Source organism: Cervus elaphus, chromosome 3 (genome assembly GCF_910594005.1).
Source record: "Cervus elaphus chromosome 3, mCerEla1.1, whole genome shotgun sequence".
Lineage (NCBI taxonomy): Eukaryota > Metazoa > Chordata > Mammalia > Artiodactyla > Cervidae > Cervus > Cervus elaphus.
The window spans coordinates 18,718,459-18,739,913 of NC_057817.1; the positions used below are offsets into that span (position 1 = coordinate 18,718,459).

A 21,455-nucleotide genomic window follows, 5' to 3' on the forward strand; every position below is an offset into this window, starting at 1 on the left:
AACAATATATTTCAGCTGCAGGTTCACTGCTTATGAAAGAGATGAGATGATGTTTAGAAAAGAAGAGAATCAACAAAGTAAGATATAAATTCAATTCCTGATTCTGTCACTTACATGCTGCAAACGTCAACAAATGATGGAAACTCTGAGGTTCCTTTTGGTTTTCTCATGGTGATAACATTTCTTTGGATATTTGAAAAGATTAATCAGAAGACAGTGTTACATAAAGCTGTTATACAAAGGGCCTGGCACATGGTAGACCGAGACACGACTGTTAAAGCTATGCATGTGTGCACGCTCAGTCACGTCCAGCTCTTTGCTACCCGACAGACTGTAGCCTGCCAGGCTCCTCTGTCATGGGATTACCCGGGCAAGAATACTGGGGTGGGTTGCCATTTCCTTCTCCAGGGGATCTTCCCAACCCAGGGATTGGACCCGTATCTCCTGTATTGGTAGGCAAACTCTTTACCACTGTACCACCTGGGAAGCCCGTTAAAGCTATACTGGCATATCTCAGATTTAAGGTCAGTTCTAGACCACTGCAATAAAGCAAGCAAGTCACACTAATAACACTGGTTTCCCATTATACACAAAAGTTGTATTTACACTATGCCGTCATCTATTAAGTGCACAATAGCCTTACATCTAAAATAATGTATAGAACTTAATTAGAAAATATTGTTTAAATATGCTGCCTATCATCTGAGCCTTCAGAAAGTCAAAGAAGTCACATGAAACAACACTGATCGCAGATCACCATATTATAATAATGAAAAAGTTTGAAATAATGCAAAAAGCTGTGACAGAGACATAAAGTGAGCAAGTGCTATCGGAAAAGTGATGCTGAAAGCCATGGTCCAGGCAGGGAGGCCATAAGCCTTCAGTTTGTTTAAAAAAAAAAAAAAAGGCAATATCTAGGAAGCACAATAAAAGAAGGTATGCCTGTAGTTATTTTATCATTACTCCTGGTTTTTTAACTGTTGACTTTTAAATTAAAAACTACACAGTTTTTAATTTAACTAAATTTAATTTAACTAAACAGCGGATGTCACAATCCCATTCATTTTCCACCTTCCCCATAGATGAAAGATCAGCACAGCAAGATGATAAAAAGAGGTTGTGAAACTGACCCCTGAGCTTAGATTCAGGATCAGCTCTCCCAGAGTCGACAGGCTCATCTCCACCTGGAGCAAAAGTGAGACGGAATTGTTTGGGCAATAGGTGAATGTTAACCTGAATAGTAGAGTTTCAAAAGTCAACTTCAGCTTCAGTAATAATCCAAGACGGTTTTAGAAAACAGAGTGTGTTTACTCAGGCACAGAGAACAGATATAAAGTTGGGGGGCTGGGAGGCAGTGATTCTACAATCAAGCTGCTCTAGATTTAATCTCTACTCTGCCACAGACTTGCCTCGTGGCCTTTGGAAAGGTATCTTTCTCTGCTTTAGTTTCCTCACTGTAACATGGACCTAATAATGGAACTCACTTCACAAGCTTCTTGAGGACTAAAGTTACAAATGCACTTGGTATGGAGTATCCCAGAGCTAGCTCACCCTCCTAAATGTCCACTACTGTGGTTCTCAGTGCTGTCTTTCCAACCACACCTAGAACAAGCATCCCCGGTAATGTCATTTCCAGACCTGAAGCCTGGCAGATCCAGCCACAGCCCTGAGCACTATCCTTGATCCTTCCCATTCCCCTAGTTCCACATCAACTCTGTCAAGTCCTGTTAGTTCTACCAGCAAAATACTCACTTCCCTCCATCGCATCTTAGAGCACTACACTTGTGCCCAGCTCCATCACTCCTGCCTGGAAGACTCCCAGGACCTCCTAAATAGCCTCCTTTGCTTCCAAGCCTGCTACTCACAAGACTGTGGTCTTCAGGCAATGCAAATCACCACCACTTGCTTATAACCTCGGAATACCTTTCCATTACATTTATGATAAAATCCACATCGCTACCAAGGTCTCCAAGGCCCTACTTCACACAGACTTGTCCTGCTCTATGCCCAGTCTCACCATGCCTCTCCCCTCACCATACTCCAGCTCCACGGGCCTCCTTTCTGGTCCTTAAACACCGGGGATATATTTCTGCCTTAAGCTGTTGCAGCACTGTTGCAAGCTTCCTCCCTCTTGGGCTGTGAATGAGGCAAAGCTTTCTGATCCTTCAGGATTCAGTTCAGATATCACCTTCTGGGAAAAACCTTCCCAGGTGACCCGCCTTAAGCAGCTCCAGCACTCTCAGATCACAGTTTTATTCCCACTGAAGCACTTTTCATCAGAAATTATGAGAAAACTGTCTTGATGGCCCAATTCATTTATTCTTATCCCCGTTCCTTCTAACAAGTGGGAAAATGGGGTGAGGATGAAGATACTATTATTGTTGTTCATCATTCTTATCTCTAGCACCTTGAACTACTCAAGTACTCCTACCATCTAATTCTTTTTTATATAGTACAGACCTGGTGGGAACACACTCTAAATTGTTTGCATAGAGAATAAACTCAGGTATGTGAAATGAGGCACAGGTAAAGCCAGGATAGTGTCTGATTCAATCCTTAGCAGATGGTGTCCTTATTCACACAAAACTGACCTTGCCCACCAGGCAGGCTTGTTATCCCCTGGAGAAGGGAATGGCAACCCACCCCAAGTACTCTTGCCTGGAGAATCCCCATGGACAGAGTAGCCTGGCGGGCTACAGTTCATGGGGTCACACAAAGTTGGACACAACTGAAGCGACTTAGCATGCTTGTTACCTGTCTCCTGCTCCTGAGTTTGAGCCCCATAAGGCAGGCACTTTCGTCCCTCACTGTTTTGGCCAGGGTGAGTAGAGCACTGCTAAATACAGAGGAGCTTCTCAATAACATGAATAAAATAAACCAATGAATGAATGAAGGATAAAATGAATCAATGAATGAAGGATAAATGAAACAGATTTGTTCATCCACTGGGCATGAACCACTGTCCAGTAACTGCCAAACCCTAATGATGACACATATGAATGCTGCAACATTTTCTTAATGATCCAAAATGCAACATCAGCTAAATGCTTTTTCAGTTTGAACTTAAACCATTTTCTTTGTACCTTTAAATACTTCTCTAACCCCATGAAAATGGAAAATAAGGATATAAAACGGAGGCTACACTGTAAACCCCATGAAAAGCAGGAATGATGTGTTTTGTTCACTACTGTAGCACTAGCCTCTAGCACAGTGTTCTGCTAAATGCTAAATAAACTGTTTTTAATAAACAACCAGTGGAAAATGTTTTTACTGGCAGATTTGGTCAAAATGTGACAGTATCCCAAAGTGCTGACTTGCCTATAAAATCCCAATTCCCTTTCTAAAGGAACTAGATGAGTATCACGTGCAGTTACTTTCCTTTATTGACTCATAAGGGCATTAAAAAAAAAAAAGACCTGGAATGCAGACACTTTCCTATAGTAAGTTCAGTGGAAGTATGTAAGAAGTGTACAATTCTAAACTCTTATTTAGAATTCAGTATAAGATGCATCTATAAATTTCTCCCTGTTTCCCCAGGGAGCTGCAATCCATCAAAATTTCTAGAGCAGTCATTCATAAAAAGTTATTCATGGTGGCTCTGCACTGGGAAAAACATGCAGGGAATATGATTTCACTAGGGAGCAGGCAAGTTCGAAGTGATGACATAGGTTAAGCTTTTAAATGCTAATCTTATCTTTTCCCAAAGCACTGGTTGACTCTGTCATCCCTACTGAAGCAGGCAAAAAGAAAAAAAAAAAAAACCTCACAGAACTAAATGACTTTTTATGTCATCAGACCCATTCCTAAGTTTGACTCAATAAAAACAACTACCTTTTCTGCAGAGCAACACGGGCATAATATCACCATTTCCCTCTTGCAAGACTTGTTTGCAAGAAGCAGAAAGTTGCATGCCAGACTACACAGGAGTGGACTCAGATGACAGTGCCCTCACCACCTACCCTCCAAAATAGACAGTTTCATGCTAATAAGCATGACTACACGGCAAGCTCTTTTATTGCAATTTTTCACCAAGATATCCATAGAGGTGTGCTTAGCATTCTCCATAATATGACTATGTAGGAAGAGACTTCAAACTCACTAGAGAAAGGAAGATGTCGGACAGAAATAAAAAAGGGAAAGACTTTTCAAACAATGTACCAGGATGTGAGGAGTGGCATCACACACTTTTTATTATTCCTAGCTTTTAAAAGGTTATCAGTTAACAATCTTCAAAGCAAATATCAACTATTTTGTGTTCTGAAATTCTTTCTCAGAGATGACCTGGGAGATGATCAATTAAGTTTCCTTGTATAATAGGACAAAAGAAGAATATGGAAAATGTACTTTAAACCCGTAAGCCTTAACTCTAAAAAAAACCCTTGAGGGAAAAAAAGAAAGAAAGGGATTTCTCCGTGGGCCAGGAAAGAAGATGAGTGAGTATCCATTGCAAGACTGTTCTTTGGACTTTTTTCAAAGCAGCTGTTTTGCTGAGGAATCAAAAGTGGATGGAGGGACACATATAAACATGGAGCGCGCTTGGAGAGCAAAGAGATTCTCTCACTATACAGGAAAGAATGGGAATCCAATTCCTCAGAAAATGAAGATAGGGCCGTGTATCCAACTGAATGAAATTTCAAAGATATGCTTCAGCTGCCGTATGATTCGAGTGCCAAATCTGCACAAGCATTTTGCATGTCAACTTTATTGTTAAATTTTTGTGTCATCTCCCCTTCTCATTATGGTAGTTTTTGGAGCTTTTGTTTGTAAATGGAGACAGGAGGTAGATGTTGCTCCTTATAATGTAGCATTATCCAAAACTTAAAAAGTTTTTACAGGTTTCAGAAATGCTAATCTTTCAGTTCTACACCCCAAACCAAGCAGCTTACCTGATTAGACAAAAAAAAAAAAAAAAAAAAAAAGCAAAACTAGGGCATGCTATAGGTTGCATAACTTTAACAACTTCAGAACTTTTGAAAACTTGGCATCAAAATACTTTTGTCTTTAAGAACTCCGTGTTATAAGTGGTATCATTGCCTTGGGTCACTAAGATGGTAGCTTCTAATCACAGATAAAATTTGAAAATGTCACTTCATGGTAAATCCTTCTCCAACTTTCTTCCTGCACACTTAAATACATCTTTGATCCTTTGTACTGAAACATCATTTTTGCTAAATTCCTTAACCACATCAATCTTAAGTCCACAAATATCACTTAGGTTTGACCATCTAAAGTTCTCACATTGTCTATTGTCTCATATTTCTTTCATCACTTTCTTGATAGAGATTATACACACCAGTATGTAAAGCTACACAACATCCTTCCCTTGTCTACTGCACTGGCTAACCGTTAACCAACACAAACTGTTGGTTAGAAAGAAAATATGAAAGGAAGCTTCTTGAATGTGGGTAAGCTGGAAAGAATTTCATTTATTCTATTTATGACAGTCTTATTCATTATCATGTATCAAGCAAAACATCTCACCTAAGCAAAAAGAGAAAATGCCAGCAATACTAATGCCAAGCAAACAGACTGGGTTTAAGACTAACTAGTTGCAAGATGCTGAGCAACTTGCACAACCTACCTATTCCTGTTCTGTAAATGGAAGGGATCACATCACCAGACTCATAAGTGGAGAGATTAGTGCAGATCAAAGTATGTGGCACGCTTAGCTCAGGACCCGGCACACCAAAGGAGAATCAGAATCAGCATTTTCTTCATCATTATCAGCGGCAATATCATCTCCTAGAATCCCTTCTGGCTCTTAGAACCTGTATAATCTTGAATTAGCCAGCACCATCTCAGCCTGCTACTCAACCTAGTGTGTTATTTCCTTAAAGATGGCCAGCAACTTGACCCACCCAACTCTTTTTAATCCAGAGTTTCTACCTTCTTCTACAACCCCAAGTGGCCCACTTCTCTCTCCAAACAGAAGTACGTTTGAACAACGTATGTCTGTGCCAAGTGGTACTGCATGCACGGTTATATGCATTTCCTAGGTATGACATCAATGCATGACTGATGTTCCTCCCACCTTCCAAATCGCCCTCCGTGGTACCACCCCATGTGTCAACTGAGGTCAGCAGGCATTAAACTGATAAGCAGTCTGACCCATGCTTAGAATACTATAGTCAAAGATTCAGTAAAAGACACAACTGATGTGATTCATTCACTCATAGTTTGGTTCCAAAAACCTTAAGATTTTGGTGTTGTACCACTAGCTGGGGATATCAACATGAACCAATTTAGCCAAGTAGACAGGTAAATAAGAAAATTTTGTTATATTGTTTTATATATATATATATATTTAATGCTATAGAAGCATGGGGTAAGATCACTAAATACAGGGGGAGTGGAGGCAAGGAAGAAGGGCAACAGACTTCAGGGAGGGCTTCTGAGAAGAGGAACCATTTCAGGTAGATGAACTGGAGGATGAAGAGCGGGGGCTTTCAAGACCAAGTGCAGCATGGAGTATATCACTGTTTCACTGCACGTTGGTTAGGTGACACTGGCATGAAATTTACCACTGAGGGAGCAGTGGAAATAAGCAACAGCCAAATCACAGAGAATCCTGTACAGTGTGTTGAGGGTTTGGACTTTATCCTGCAGGTAATATAAAGTCAGTGGAGGACTTTAACCAGGGCAGCCACATGATCAGACTTCTTTAATAATCTAGACTGTGTGCATTACAGAGAATCTTTAACATTACAGAATTCACTCATCATTTCGTTGAATTCCGAAATGGATGCCGTCAGAGGGACCAACTCTACATCAACACCATAGAGCTGAATTTAGGATGTGGGTTCTTGTGCAGTCAGTAAAGTGCTTGTGGCAGGGCACACATTTTCAAGGAAAGATACAAAAAGCCCCTTTATAATCTAACTCTCCTCTTAAACAACTTATAAAAATAACACACATATCAATGATTCAGTCCCATTCTCCTTTGGGCCTTAAAAGAATGGACATACTTTTTTTTTCCCCCCCAACATTTAAAAGAGATCTTCTTGCTTTTGAGTTTCACTGGAGTCTTGCCTCAAGTTGTTATGTTAAAGCCTACTCTGAATTGAGCCCAAAGTTATTTCACGCTTCTCTGGATTGATAACTTAATTGTTGAAGTCGTGAGAGTCAAAGATTCAATTAAGAAGCCTCTAGAAACAGTCTTCAGATTATGCAATGTTGGAAAATAGGAGCTGTTTTCTGTCTTCCACAAGTCAGTACTCCATCAAAAGGAACATAACAGTTTAATGTTCTTTCCAAGAAGGGAATGCTTGTTTACCTGAAATAATGGACTGATAAAAGTAACTTGCGTCTGGTCTTGATTGATACACTTACTTGAAGATTAACCTCGACAATCAAGCCCTTAAACTCTAAAACACCATCACCCACAAGAAAATAAAACCGAGTTTATAATGCAAACATCCCCAAACTGTTGATCCTACACCCATGCAAAGTCAATATATGCAGACAAAACCAAAAAAACGCAACCAACTGAATACAAAAATGAATTTTGCTCGAAAGCAGCTAGCATTTACCTAGGTTTCCTGGGTATCTGGCATGGAACAGCCAGCCCTTCTCATGCTCCTTTAATCCTCAAAACCACCTGATGAGTTAAACATTATTATAAATGTCATCTTACAAATGAGAAAGTCAGAATGTTAGAAGAATTAAGCGATTCAAAGACATTCCAATTTGGAGAGGTGACTCCATATCTATGCATCTCCAAAGCTATTAATACATATTATATGAAGCAGTGTGAGGCTCATTTTGGGAGACATTAATAAACTCAAAACTTTCATTATTTAGAAAGTTGGACTTACTCATTACTCAGAGCTTAGAATAATAGCATGACTGTAGGCCTCTGAATAGAACAACACAGTGTGAGGAGCACTGCTCTATTAATTATCTCTGTCTCACAACAACTGTCTGTCTCTGTCTCACTACAACTGGTGATGTAGTCAAGACGTGCATCAGCATCCTTGGTTTCAAAGCAGGAGGCTGACCCACATCCAGACCCTTACTAGTCTTGGTTCACGGTTACACAAGCCCATTTCCCATAATCTCTCTTTGCTTTTCTGCTTTTCAGTGACAACAGGTTTAAATAATTATAGCTGTCACACAAGTGGAGCAAGAGGCAGAGCAGACTGATCCATACGGATCTGTCTGCTGGCATATTCCAGTCCCTAAAGATTAGAGATACCACTCACTGAACATCAGTTCTGGTTCAGCCAATTTCCATACATTATCTCAGGTAATCTTTGTATTCTTCCAACTATATATTATTACCTTTACCATTCCATTATACAGACAGGAACATTGAGGCTCAGAGAAAGAAAGTGGGTCTTGGTGAATAACAAGACTAAGGACTTAAGCCTCATTCTAACTCCAAAGTCCATGCTCCTTTGAGTGTCTGATGAGGCCAATGAATCAAACACTTACACAATCACAATTTAGTGCTTAATACTACAGTGGGAAAACATGTGTTCAGTCTGAAAAGCACTTTTTTTTATTACAGTACCATTCTGTGAGTGACAATCAGAAAGCAGATATACGACACTATTTTTAGGTTAAAAAGCTGCAAAGTATTATTCCACTTTACAAGAGAGGAAATTCAGTTTAAGAGTAGGCTAGGCCAAGTTAAATAATTTGCCTAAGATCCCTTTGAAAGCTAGAATCAAGAGCTAGAGGTAAAACCTAGGTGCTTTTGACACAAAATCCACACTCTTTCCTTTCTCTCAACGAGTGGCTATATATTTCTGTTGATGCAGAAAACAACTGCTCCTCCCAGAGAGGGAAAGGAGATCACTCACCAGTTCAGGGGAAGGACTCATGGTCTGTACCCCCAATTCCAGGTACAGCATAGGGCTTAGGAATGCAGGCTCTGGTTCCAGACCTGGTTCCTAGGCCAGCTCCACCACGTGCTAGCACTGTGACCTTGGACACACGATAGAAAGAAGTAACTTTGCTCTAGGTAAACTATCTTGCAACTATAATTATACACATTTAGCTCTTCTTCAGTTTTTTGGTTAGAGTAGGGAATGAAAACAATTATTTAGGACTAAAGTGAATTTCAGGCCTGAGGTATTTGGATAAATTGCTTCGACTTTCTGTTTCATTCTGACAATGGAGATTTTGCAGTGAAAGTCACTTTAAAACATAAGGCTTCATTGCTATTGATAAGCTCGGTTGTGGTGGTGGTTTAGTCACTAAGTCACGTCCGACTCTTAGTGACCCCATGGATTGTAGCCTGCCAGGCTCCTCTGTCCATGGGATTTCCCAGGCAAGAATACTGGAGTGGGTTGCCATTCCCTTCTCCCGGGGATCTTCCCGACCCAGGGATTGAACATACATCTCCTGCATTGGCAGGCAGATTCTTTACCACTGAGCCACCAAGGAAGCCATCTGTTTAATATAAATATATATCATTTGCTTAATGTTAATGATTACTGTGAATATTTACTTAGGTTTCCCTAGGTGCCTGACACTGGACTAAGGACTTTTTGTGGATTATTTCACGTAATTTTCACAACCACCTTTGAGAAATGTACTGCTGTCCCTTTTGGCAGATGGGGAAACCGAGGTTCAGGGGATAAGTCAACCAAAGCAGGCCATCTTACCTGCTGTCTGTTTAGTTCTGTTTAGCTCATCACACCTCTGTGCTGCTGTTTCTTTCACCTGTGTTCAAATGATCCCAGGACCTTTTATCATTAAACTGATAAGTTACAAAGTGATGCTGCCCCCAAGGATGCTCCAACAGTCATTTGTTGCAAAAAATCATAACATCAATGCAGAAAATGAATTTTTACTATTCATGCAATTGGACTGATAGGGAATTACAAAGCAAAGGTCACAACTTTAACAGCTGGTAGCTTTAGCAACTAGACATAAGCATAAAGACATTATTCAGTAGTTTTCCAAAAATGATCCCAGTCACTGAAAATTGTCTTCATAAACAACATGAAAAGAGAGTCAGAGCAAATTGATTAAAGTAATCCTTGAAACAGCTTTCTCCCAAGAAGTGATTTTGCAACAATTTTCAAATATTTAACAACCTTCCCCTCTGCCAACAAAAGTACCATTTTATTTGACAGACACCAAGAATTTGGCAGTGATTCTTAATTCCATAAAATAAAATGGCACTTTTCCAGTTAACAAGTGGCCTCCCTCACAATGGGTCAGCAGAGGCAAGCATCTGATGGCTAAGGAGACTGAGGACCAAGCCTGGGCTCCGAGGCTGTGGGAGTGTTACTGAGCTTCACAGCCATTTACACTCCTGGGTGGTCCTGGGAGCTGAGTCAGAAGCAACCCTTCACTCATCCCAGGAGCTCTGCTTTGCCTGCTCAGCCTTCCCCTTATAAGATTAAAAAACCATCATCTTCACACACACATTTTTTTCTTTTTAAAGTCTCAAGCCTTACAGATTATATGTATATTTAAACATAGGTGCATTCCATTGACGTGGTTCAGTGGAATCTAGTTTTTAGAATTAAACAGGCTTGGCTTCAAATCCAAACTCTTCCACTTACGTGCATTTTCCCCCACTTAAAATCTTCGGCAAGTCCTCTTAATCTCTCTGAACTTTAGTTTCCTTATTTGTTGAAAAAATGTTATCAATAATGATATCTGCGTCATAAGATTTTTTTTGCATGTGGCTAGTATAAAATGAGAAATTCCTCTGCAGTTTGTGGCCTGGTGCCTCAGCTATGGTGAGTAATCAATGGATATTAACTTATTAACTAGTTTTTTTTTATTTCCTCATTCCTCCTTTTGTTAAGCAGCTTGTCTTTTGGCCCATTTTGTATACCTGTTACCATTGTAGCAAGGGTAGGAATGAGGTAGAGGATGTAAAATTGGAGGAAAATTCTGTTTAATCTTCTAGGAGTGCTAAAGAAGGTAGACTATGTATAAAGAAGGCAGTTAAGATAGAGCTTTATACCTTAACTTTTATGTTGGAGTAATAGTTGATTAACAATGTTGTATTAGTTTTAGGTGTACAGAGTGATTCAGTCATACATACACATGCATCTATTCTTTTTCAATTCTTTTCCCATTTAGGTTGTTACATAACATTAAGTAAGTAAAGTTCCCTGTGCTATACAGTAGATCCTTGTTGGTTATCCATTTTAAAAATAGCAGTATGTACGTATCAATCCCCAATTCCCCAACTATCCCAAGCTCTATTATTTTAATTCACTTACTCATGCAAGCCCTATACCCAAAGTCAGGAAATGCGAATAATGCATTTATGTCTTTCAGTATGTGGATTTGCTGAAAGGTACTGTGACTGATTCACTCTTCTTGCTGAGAAGGAACTGGTTATTTACTAGAAGCAAGCCTCTGTGCTGTTACAGTCTATCTCACTTAATCACGACGTCAATACTACCCACGGGTAGTTATTTCTGCACCCATTTTAGAGGCTGGGAAAGTAAAGCTCAGAGAGAAATCCTTACTGAAGAGCATACTGCTAGTAAGTGGCAGAACCAGTATCATGTTTGCTTCAGTCCGTGTTTTTTGTATTCTCACATGCCCACCAGTTTTGCTTAGTAAATACTGCATATTCACTGAAAATTAACGCTGTAAATGGGGACCGAAGTAGCCTTTCCAATCATTAATCAGATATTTCTGTGTATGACACAGCCAGGACAGTAGTTAAAATTTGCCGTCTGTTAAAAAAATAAAGAGAGAAAGAAAAAGGCTTCTAAAACAGGTTATTGGCACTTAACAACCTGGTATCAGGCATGTATTCATTCCACAACATTCCATTTATTATCATTGAGCCTCTAGTATGAACCACCCTGCTAGATCCACTGGAATCACAAAATTTTTGTTGCCAAATTCTATTACAGGCAGCTGTTTTTAATATCTGATTGTGTTTGTTTTTAACTCAATGTTCTTATGAGCAGAACATATATCTTTGAGGTTCTGAATAAGCTGCACTAATGGACTGAGGAAGTGCCAGCTGAATCTCTGGGTGTAATCATGACCAGAAAACCCTTTGAGTTAACAAGGAAAAGACTTTATCTTGGTTTCCTCATCTGTGAAACGGGACTGAAGAAGACAAGGTCTTTGAATTCATTCATCTTGGAACTGTTTTCTACTAAGTGCTATTTTGGCATAATCTTATTATCAAGGTGATCTGATTTTACAAAATAACCATGAAAGCTATTTAAAATGGCTACACATTTAAATGTCAAATGCTTGACACAAACTATAGTAAATATCATTCCTTCAAGCCAAAGCATTTATGTGTGACATTTATACAGAAATGCAAACAACAAACGCAAATCAACTTGGGGGTTAGAAGTCTATGGAACTGTTTAATGTAAAAGATTCGAGTTTCAAATGGGGGACTACTTTTTAGAGTTCACTATTTCCTATTACTGTTCAGACATAGAGCAGCATTATGGCTACAGTACTTTGTAAACAAATGTGTCCTAAAGTTTTAAAATACTTTCCTGGGCAGGGGTTAAGAATTAGAAAAAGCAAAAACAATAGTGTTACAATTTGTTGCATAACAATGGAAGGATTATGTAAACCCTACTTTGTAGTTCTATGCTTTTCTACATAGAATTAATTTCATCCAGTATTAAAAACATTATGCTAATAACTTCTTTTGGATTCTTCATGAATGTTTTCTGACTTTACTATCCCAGCATTTTAGCTGCCACTTTGGACCATCTTGAGGCAGAAAGCACAGAGCCAGTTCCTATAGTGTGATAATATATCTAATAAGCAGTAGTTACCTGAGTTCATTCTCTGCCTAACAGAACACATCAGAGATCTCTGGGTAGGGCTGGCTGAAGGTAGCAGCTTTCTAAAATTGCCAGAGATCCAAGCAAAAGCAATCACAGAGGTTTTAGTTCGTCATCAAAAATGGAAATCCCTAATGCAGTGACTATTTCAGAAGTGTTAAACTGTAGGTTTACACAGAACCATAAATAATGATGTGCGACTTCTAGGGTTTGTTTTGCAATCCATCTCTACCCTTCCTCCCTCCTCCCATCTAAAGTTCTGCAATGAATGTCAATTTTAACAGCCATCTATAAGTCCCCCCACTCCAATATTCTTGCCTGGAGAATCCCATGGACAGAGGAGCATGGCAAGCTACAGTTCATAGGACTGCAAGAGTCGGACACGACTTCGCGCTATCTTTCTTCTCTTTCTTATAAGGACAACACATTCCAGGAGAGGGGCAAGGCCTTTATAACACAACCTACTTTCTCTGCAACACTCTTCTTGGAAATCAACAGATGCGCGTTTTCATAACGCATCTAGGAAGGCTTCAGAAAGGGACCCCAAGTAAACAGTCAAAAACGCAGCACAACAGAGTCTGTGACAATAGATTACCACTATTAAGCTGTAATGTTTAGAGACAACTTGGTTTACCACCACTGAAACACTGGCATTTAGAAGAAACAGGCCAATTACCAGATGTGATTCAGTCCTGGACTTTTGGTAAAGACACTTGAAAGGAAAGGTCCTTGGCTTCAGAGATTTCATGTCAAGGCGACAAAGAGGCAAAAGTGCTAAGCACCCACAGGGCTTTTACACAAAAGATGAACTTCTGCTCTGAAAGGGCAACAGAGCACGTGTATATAAGACAAACAAGGCCCCCTCCAGGTCACGCTCTTCTTCCCCGGTCTCCAGCGGTGACATGGTGTACAGTCAGGGTACGTTAGACAGGGGGGACACCCTTTCTGCAAAGGTGAAGGAGGCTGGGGCTTGCTTTTGCAAGTGAGCAGTGACGGAGCTTTGCACTTGCTCTCGCCTTGCACGCTCTTTTGCATGGTCACCCTGGAGAGCAAAGGCATTATTTGCAAGGCAACTGTCAGATTTCTGAGCTGCTGTCTGTGTGCCAGGGACACAGAAAAGGCACCCTAACTGCCCCCCTTAGAGACTACATTCTAATCAGCTGCACTCCAAGCCCCAAGGCAACAGCTTACACCTGCAAAGTCAAGCGCTGAATTCTTGCATCCAGATAACCGAAAGAGCCGCCGCTGCTTTGTCAAGCATCTGGATCACTGCCTCCATTCTGAACATAGTTTTAGTAGGAAACTCGCTAGATTTTGCTGATGCTGAGTGCAAATGGTACACTCTTGTCACTGCTACAGTTCTATTTTCTGCAGAATTTGTAGTCTTTTGCCTGGAAGTGGTGGGGGGGTGGGTCTGGTTGATCTTTGAATATTTTCATGTCAATCATAAGCCAAGTGGCTTCTGGCTGCCAAGGAAAACCAGCTGCTGGCCACCGGGCTAGTCCCAGGTTCCAACTCTGTCAGTCGGCAGGAGAAGCGAAGGAAAAGTGGTGAGGAAGAGGTGTTCCAGAGACCTGCAAAAGCCAGGGCACGGACAGGCTCACATGGCAATGAGCTATCCTCAGGAACGGGCTCTCCTGGAGGCAGAAGAGCTGCTCCCTCCTTTCTCGGCCTCTGCGTCTCCAGCTGCAGACCCCTCTCCTCTTCACTCTCTTCTCAGGATTAACACTAGGGCACGGATACGGCTAAGACTCAGCGACTTGCCCAAGACTTGTCTGAGACTCGCCCAAGACTACAGAGACCCAGTGACTGGCCCTGGAACCGGAGTCTAGTGTAGGACCCACACCTCTGATACCCTCCACGCAAGCTCTTTCTATACAGGATCGGCTTCTCTCTATTTCTCCTCCAGGCACACAGATTATTAGAGACCGCAGGGGCAGAAATGACAAGCTAATATGGGGAGGCAGGCACACATTAGTGATGTAAGGGGACCTCTCTGGCTGTCTGACTTTGCCTTAAGATTCTTCTTCACTTGAGAGAATTAAAAGACTGGAAGAGAGAAAGTAAAGATCCCCTTTAACGAGGGATACTGCCAAAATAGGAAGGGTGAACACCATTGTTTATAGAAAAATATCAAGTAGTAGGTGAAAAGGCTAAAAGTAGAGCAGTCCAAAATGAAATCTCCTTCATTTTGCCCTACTGGATTTATTTTCCACATATATATGTTATATGGTTATATTCCATAACCATATATAAGACAATGGTTATGATTTCTATTCACACCAAAGCAATGACTACATGAGCCTCAGAACCAATGGAAGCTTAAACACTAGCTGGTTCAAATTATCTATTTTACTAGAACCTTAGAAATAGAGAATTTTAGAAGTATAAGACACTGAGAAATCACCTAGTCCTACTTTTTCATTTTACAGTAGAAGAAACTGAGGTCCAGAGAGATTCAAACGCCTTCCCAAAGTCATATAGTATCTGTGCTAAAAAAGAACTCCAGCCCCTAATAACCAAGTCAATGCAGCAACCTAGAAAAATAGGAAAATATAGTCAAAAGACAAAGAGAGTTATATAAAGGACAGTCTTCCTGACACACATCGTGATTTTAGAAAAAGGTCCCTGAGGCCTAATTATAAGAAAATCACATTCCCCCCATCATCCCCATTTTTCTGGACAGAAGAAAATAGGTAGAGATAGATAATGACAATTCTCTCCCACTCCTAGTAAACAATTTTAGCATGCCCATAATTAAGTGAAAAGGCAAAAGCATCTCACTGCATCTATAAATCAGTAAGGCTAAAGTCAATGGTTTCTATGAGACAAAGTCCAAACAAAATAATCCTGAAAGCAGCATATATTAGAAAAGCATCCTGGTGTCCCTTCAATTTGTTTTCTAAATTGTTCTGACTACACAGGTGACTAACACCGAAAAGACATCTCCTGCAGCTGCTCATGATTCATGTACTAGAAAACAAAGATAAAAGATCAATTCTGACAGATTTATATCCAAATGCCTTACCCTAATTTAAGAAAGGGAATGTTAAGGTAATCAAGGGGGGGAAAAAAATCTCCCAAAATTGCATAATTGGAAAAAAAAAAAAATGTCACCGCCTGTTGCCTGGTAAAGACAATAAAGAACCCTGCAGACATGAATGCTTGTCCTCACTCAGAAGAGCAAGTTCAAGAACATCAAGGACAAGAAGCTGACCCAGTCCCTTTAGTCTAAAACGAAATAACATAAATCCTCAGATTTCATACTAGGGGGACTCAGAAAGCGAGAGTGCAGAAATATGAAAGTGAATCAGAGATAGTGATAATATTTCCTTTTTCTATTTTCACTCTCTCATTTTCACTTTTAAAGAAAATATTTTTAAGAATTTAGCATCTCCCATGCCATGGATAGCCTTTCTTTTCACACATTCTTGATTTGATGAGTACAGACACATATCAGCCTATAAAGTTGAATCCACAGATCCAGATTATGAAAATTTGGTCTCTATGCTTTGATGGTTAAGCATCATTTACCTGCAAAAGCTAGTTTTATCTCTGGCTATTAAGAGAGCCGGGAGGCAACTTTCTTCTAGGGATAATAAATTTAGACTGTAACCACAGCAAGCCACTGTGCTGGGATACATAAAATCTCATTTAATCCTTACAAATCTTTATAACTATTTGATAATCATTGTACAGATTACAAAATGGAAATCCCAAGATGTTAAGCCACGTGCCTAGTCATTTTTTCTCACCAGTGGTAAAAGAGGAATTAGAATCAGTCTTGAAAAGCTAAAGTTTAAGATCTCTTCACTATTTTTAGGTGTTCCCTGGACATGGATGGGGAAGGGCACATGGAGTGGGGCTTGCCAGACCATGCAAGAACCTCGCATATTCAGACTAACTACTTGGGGAAGAATTTATTCTTTTTCACATTATTGATGGTGATGAAAAGATTTCAATCACCTATCATTATAGAATAAATGTGGCTCACAATTTGCTATCTCCAAATCAGCAGTTAGATATAAATAAAATTTGGCAATTTTAATTGGTTTGGCTCAGGCCTTCAGATTTACATATGGTTATTTTCCTTGTTTTATGTTAAACGTAATCGATTTAGCACTTGAGTTTCAAAGTTTTGGCAGAATGTATCAATTAAAAGCTACATAAATTAGGAGTGTTCAAAGCACAGATTCCAAATGGAGTGATTTCTAAGGGCAAGATTTAAAAAATGCTCTTTTCATAAATGTTAAATTTTTCTATAACCTTGTATCATCACCCAGATGACAAGCTTCACACAGACAAAAAAAAGGAGGGGGGCATCTTTGGAAAAACAAAAGCTAATAATCATTCTATTTGCTTCTTCTGAGAACTAATGTGTGCCTAATGTGGTCTTTTCTACACCATTTGCCAGATGCAATTTTCCTATCTTCATATTTCTAAACCCGACAGCAGTTGTGAAAACTCTCACAAACCATCTGAAAACTAAAATATAAGTACATCAACAAACATGGCATCAGCCCTGTTAAACTGATAGCACTTTTCTAATTGGTCTTGCAAATTAAGATGTCCAATTGTTATTATACGCTGAATATAGATGTTCTAAGCCAGAGACACAATTCCCTTCAGAAACCGTAAAACCACACAATAAGGATAAAATACATCCAGAGATCTGAAAAATGCAAAACACGTTCATTTCTGTAGACTTGTGATTAAAACTTAACCGTTCAAATTGCTTCTCACGACTCCTGCCGTGTAATTATTGCCCATCTGCTGGTCCGTCGCATGTGCTAAATAAATGAAAGAATCGTTTTTTCACACCCCAAGTGGTTGTTGGTGGAATTTCCACATTTATTTAGCTTGACTATAAGGCAAGAATGCCTGGTGTCCCTGTGATTCTTGGAGAGCTACATAATTCAAGTATATTATTATTAATTTCTCATTTTATATCTTGGGTAATGGAAGGGTACACAACTATTTGCTTTATAACAGAACTTGGAATTGATTCCATCTTTATAAATGACTATTTCAACTACTGAATATTAATAGCTATTCCACCCTTTCGAGTATAACATTAGATTGACTGGAACAATTGATCTCATCTCTTAATGCCAGATTACCTTATGCTACTTTCCCTCCATACAGAGTTGCACTAGGAAATTTCTTTGTAACTTTTGGATTAGAAAATCTAACAATATGAATGAGGACCTACGCACCCTCCCCCATTTCCACTGCTTACTTCATTGATTTCATGTTATTTCCAGGGTCTCCTTCTTCAGTGGCAAGAATGTGGAATTGCTAGAAGTATCCTTAAAGGAAACCTTGAAGGTCATTAAATCCCAGGCAATGAATGCCTTCATTCACCAAGGGTACTGCCCTCCTTTGCCTCCAGCCCTTCAGCATCAGCAAGTTCCCCCAAAGGGCTTGCACTTTTACTCAGCCTGAGCAGGTCACATTTCTAAAATACTTCCCTGTCTCCAACGTCCCTGGTCAGCAGTACTGATTCACCACCACCAAGGAGTTTCAGGCTAGTTCGACCTCTTTCTAGCTTTCAATGGAATTATTCCATGTAATCCGATTTACACAGCTATTTAATCAAAGTGAGAAAGGAGATTACAGAGCTCACCGTTTGTTTTGCAAAGCAAGCAAGGGTGCAAGGATCATCAATCCTACAGAGTCTAAGTTGACTTGATAGTACGGTCCCATACGCCCCCTCCACCCCCACCTTTAGATTGTTGGTCATTAACCTGATCTGTCTCCAGAGATCGTGTTTAAATAGGAAGGTTTAGGCTCTTTTCCTGATCTGTAAGGTAGCAGGGTTCTCCACCCTGATCTCACTACTGCCATTCATGTGAGCAGATGCTACTGTAACAAAGAATTGGTTCCCCGCCCATGCTTATTAATTTCACACAGCAGAAAGCATGTATAAGTCAAGCAATTACTTTAAAACTTCTGTTGCCAGTCTTCCACATTTGCATTTCAACAGCCCGCTGCGGTGATCCCAGGTGCTCTGCCTATAAACTAACCTGCTTGCAAGAGAGAAACCTGCGCTGCGCTCCCCTCCTCCGCCTCGGGCAGCTGCCCTAGAGACTACACAACCCTTTCTGCCAGGCCAAGTCCCAAACCGCTGCCCTCTTCCACACAGTGTAATGGGTTCGGGTCTTTCTACTCCCTTCGGAATGCGTGGTACCCTTTCCAGATCTAGACGTCTATTGAAAATGTGACACTCAATGTATCATTAAATAAAGCATTTTCAGCACATTCTAAACTGAAGACGTGTACAATCTTTTCACCCGCCACTTCCACCCCTTCGACACGTTTCAAGAATTGCAATCTCCGACAGAACCTCTGGGGGGTGAGAGGGCAGCCTTACCCAACCCGCAGCAGATTAACAGAAAAATTCCTAAGGGGAGAAGTAAGAAGAGGTGAGACCTGGCGAAAAGAACTGTGGATGGGAGTGCCGCGCCGGCCCTTTATCAAGGACAAGCCAGAGATATCTGCTACAAGGAAAGAAAGGGAAAAAAAGAAAAAAAAAAAAAAAACCCAACTAATTGTATCCCTGGACGGTGCTCTACCTTCCGTGCTTCTTGTGCATAACGCAAAATTTGCAGCACTGGGAATTACCTCCGTAACTACCACCAGAGGTGCCCATTAAAACACGCACGCGCGCACACACACACACAACTTTTTCTCTTCTGTAATGGAAGAAAGTGGGTGCAACGTGGAGGTATTACCCTATCTAGAGCTCGCCTGGAGCCGCAAAACTGGCAGACGCCGCGGGAGCCAAGTTTTTCCCCGGCTGCTGGGGCAGGTTCTCCGCCCAGCTGAGCGCGGCGAATAAGGACCTCGGGGTTGGCTCGGTTCCCGCGGCTGCACCGGAGTCCGCACGAGGCCGGCACCCACCCCGGAGCCACACAAAAATCTGAGTACGCGAGTGATCGAGCGTGGCGCGTGGGGGAACTGTTGTGTAACCTTCCCGAAATCCATGGGAAAATGTCTCCCGTGCAAGGACATGCCTTTCTGGAATAACTTCAACTCTCCGGCCAAAGCACAGATCCTACTGTCTTACAGGAATTGCCGGCTCCCGACTGACAGCTCCCAACTTACGGGCTATGGCTCCAAACTTGATGCCCGCTCCCTCTCATCCCTTCCACTCCTCCTCTCCAGGCTCACCCGGGCCAGGCGGCTGGGGCTCGCGAGCCGCGCCCGCCTCCCCCGCAGCCTCCAGGCTAGTCCGGCAGGCACAGCCCCGCACGCCCGGGCAGCTGCGGCCGGGACGCGCCGGCCTCCGGGCACGGTTTTTCTTGGAGAGCTGGCGAGCTCCCGGGCGCGCCCTACTTACTTGTGTCTTCTTCATAAGGAAAGGCAGCGCTGTGATCCAGCCCAAGCAGCGGTGTGGCAACTCCTTTTAGCTGTTCTGGAGCTCCGGCATACTGCATGGGCAGCGGCTGCAGATAGTCCACGCATTGAGCCCGAGCGCAACGCCCTCTCCACTGCCCGTGTTGGCGCGGCGATCCCCGTCCCGGCGCGAGGCGGTGAGCGAAGCCCTGGCCGACGAGCCGCCAGCACTTTTATACGGCTCCCGCCCGCCTACTCCGGACACGCCTCCTTCCCTTCCGGAGCCCCGGGGAAGCAAGCCCGGGCTGGGGCAGGGGAGCGGGAGGGCAGACCCTGGAGGGCGGCTGGAGCACCAGAAGTTGGACAGATCAAGCAAAGCGCGTTCCGGCGCTGGGGGGCCGGTGCGCGCAAGGCTGGGAGACCACTGGGGCGCGGGGGCGCCTAGGACGAAGGTGAACACGCTGCAGCCGCCACTCACGCTGCGCGCCGGGCGCGGAGAGTCTCTGATCTGCTCCTTAGCCTGGCACGGCCGGGGGACTCAAGAGAAACCTTGAGCTTGGGCGAGGGCTGGCAGTTCCTTCTCTACTGCAGAGGCGGGGCGGGAGGGGTCACTGGGGGCCTAGCGAAGAATTCACCTCGTCCTGCTTTAGGGAAAAAATGTTTAAAGCTTAATTAGGATCTATATAGTTAGGCCATTGTCCCACTCCATTTTTTTAAAATAATTAGTGAATGGATATTTAATCATCGAAATGATTGTTGATTCAGAGTTGAATGTTGCTAAGGGAGATGCTGTTTCCAGAGTGATTTACGGCTGCTGCTTTAGAAATTTAGATGGAAAGAGAAGCAGTAGGTAGCAGGCAGGCCATAGAACCAGGCAGTTTTGAAACCTGTACTTTCTGTTGTTGGAGAAGGTTTTGGAGTCAGATAATGCAGCACCAATAATAGCTAAAACCACTGTGTGATGCACTTAATTACATGCCAGGCGCTGTGCCTGTAAAGTGTTAGTACTTTATAGCGATTATCTCACTTAGATCCTCTCCACAAATCTATTATACAGGTCTTGTCATTTTTATTTCCATTCTATAGTTGGTGAAACAGTCTTAGGTCAACTTTCCCAAATCACAGCTAGTAAATGGCAGAACTTAACTTGAATCCAGAGTCCTGGCTATACAGCCTTTAAAATATTTAAAACAATTATTGACTCTCTAAAGCCCCATTATATTTGTTCTTATCATTTCAGACCACTAAAAAGCATTTTATTAATTCTTTGAAGAAAATATGTACTAGAGATTAATGTCAATAATCTATAAGAAAGAATATTATGTAAATTTAGAATTTAGGTATTTTAATAAGTAGGATTCCAAATTAATT

General features: G+C 41.5%; 1 protein-coding gene across 2 annotated transcripts in view; it reads right to left on the reverse strand.

The window, feature by feature from the left end:
* KITLG (KIT ligand) overlaps positions 1 to 20,305 on the reverse strand; it is a 97,123-nt gene extending 76,818 nt beyond the window's left edge. Inside the window, exon 1 of one of the 2 annotated variants that reach the window (XM_043880830.1) lies at positions 20,089 to 20,305. In XM_043880830.1, the coding sequence (XP_043736765.1) occupies positions 20,089 to 20,103 (15 nt within the window). In that variant the 5' untranslated portion in view covers positions 20,104 to 20,305. The remainder of the gene's footprint in view (positions 1 to 20,088) is intronic. The other variant, XM_043880828.1, reaches the window with a different exon arrangement.
* Positions 20,306 to 21,455: the final 1,150 nt, after the last annotated feature.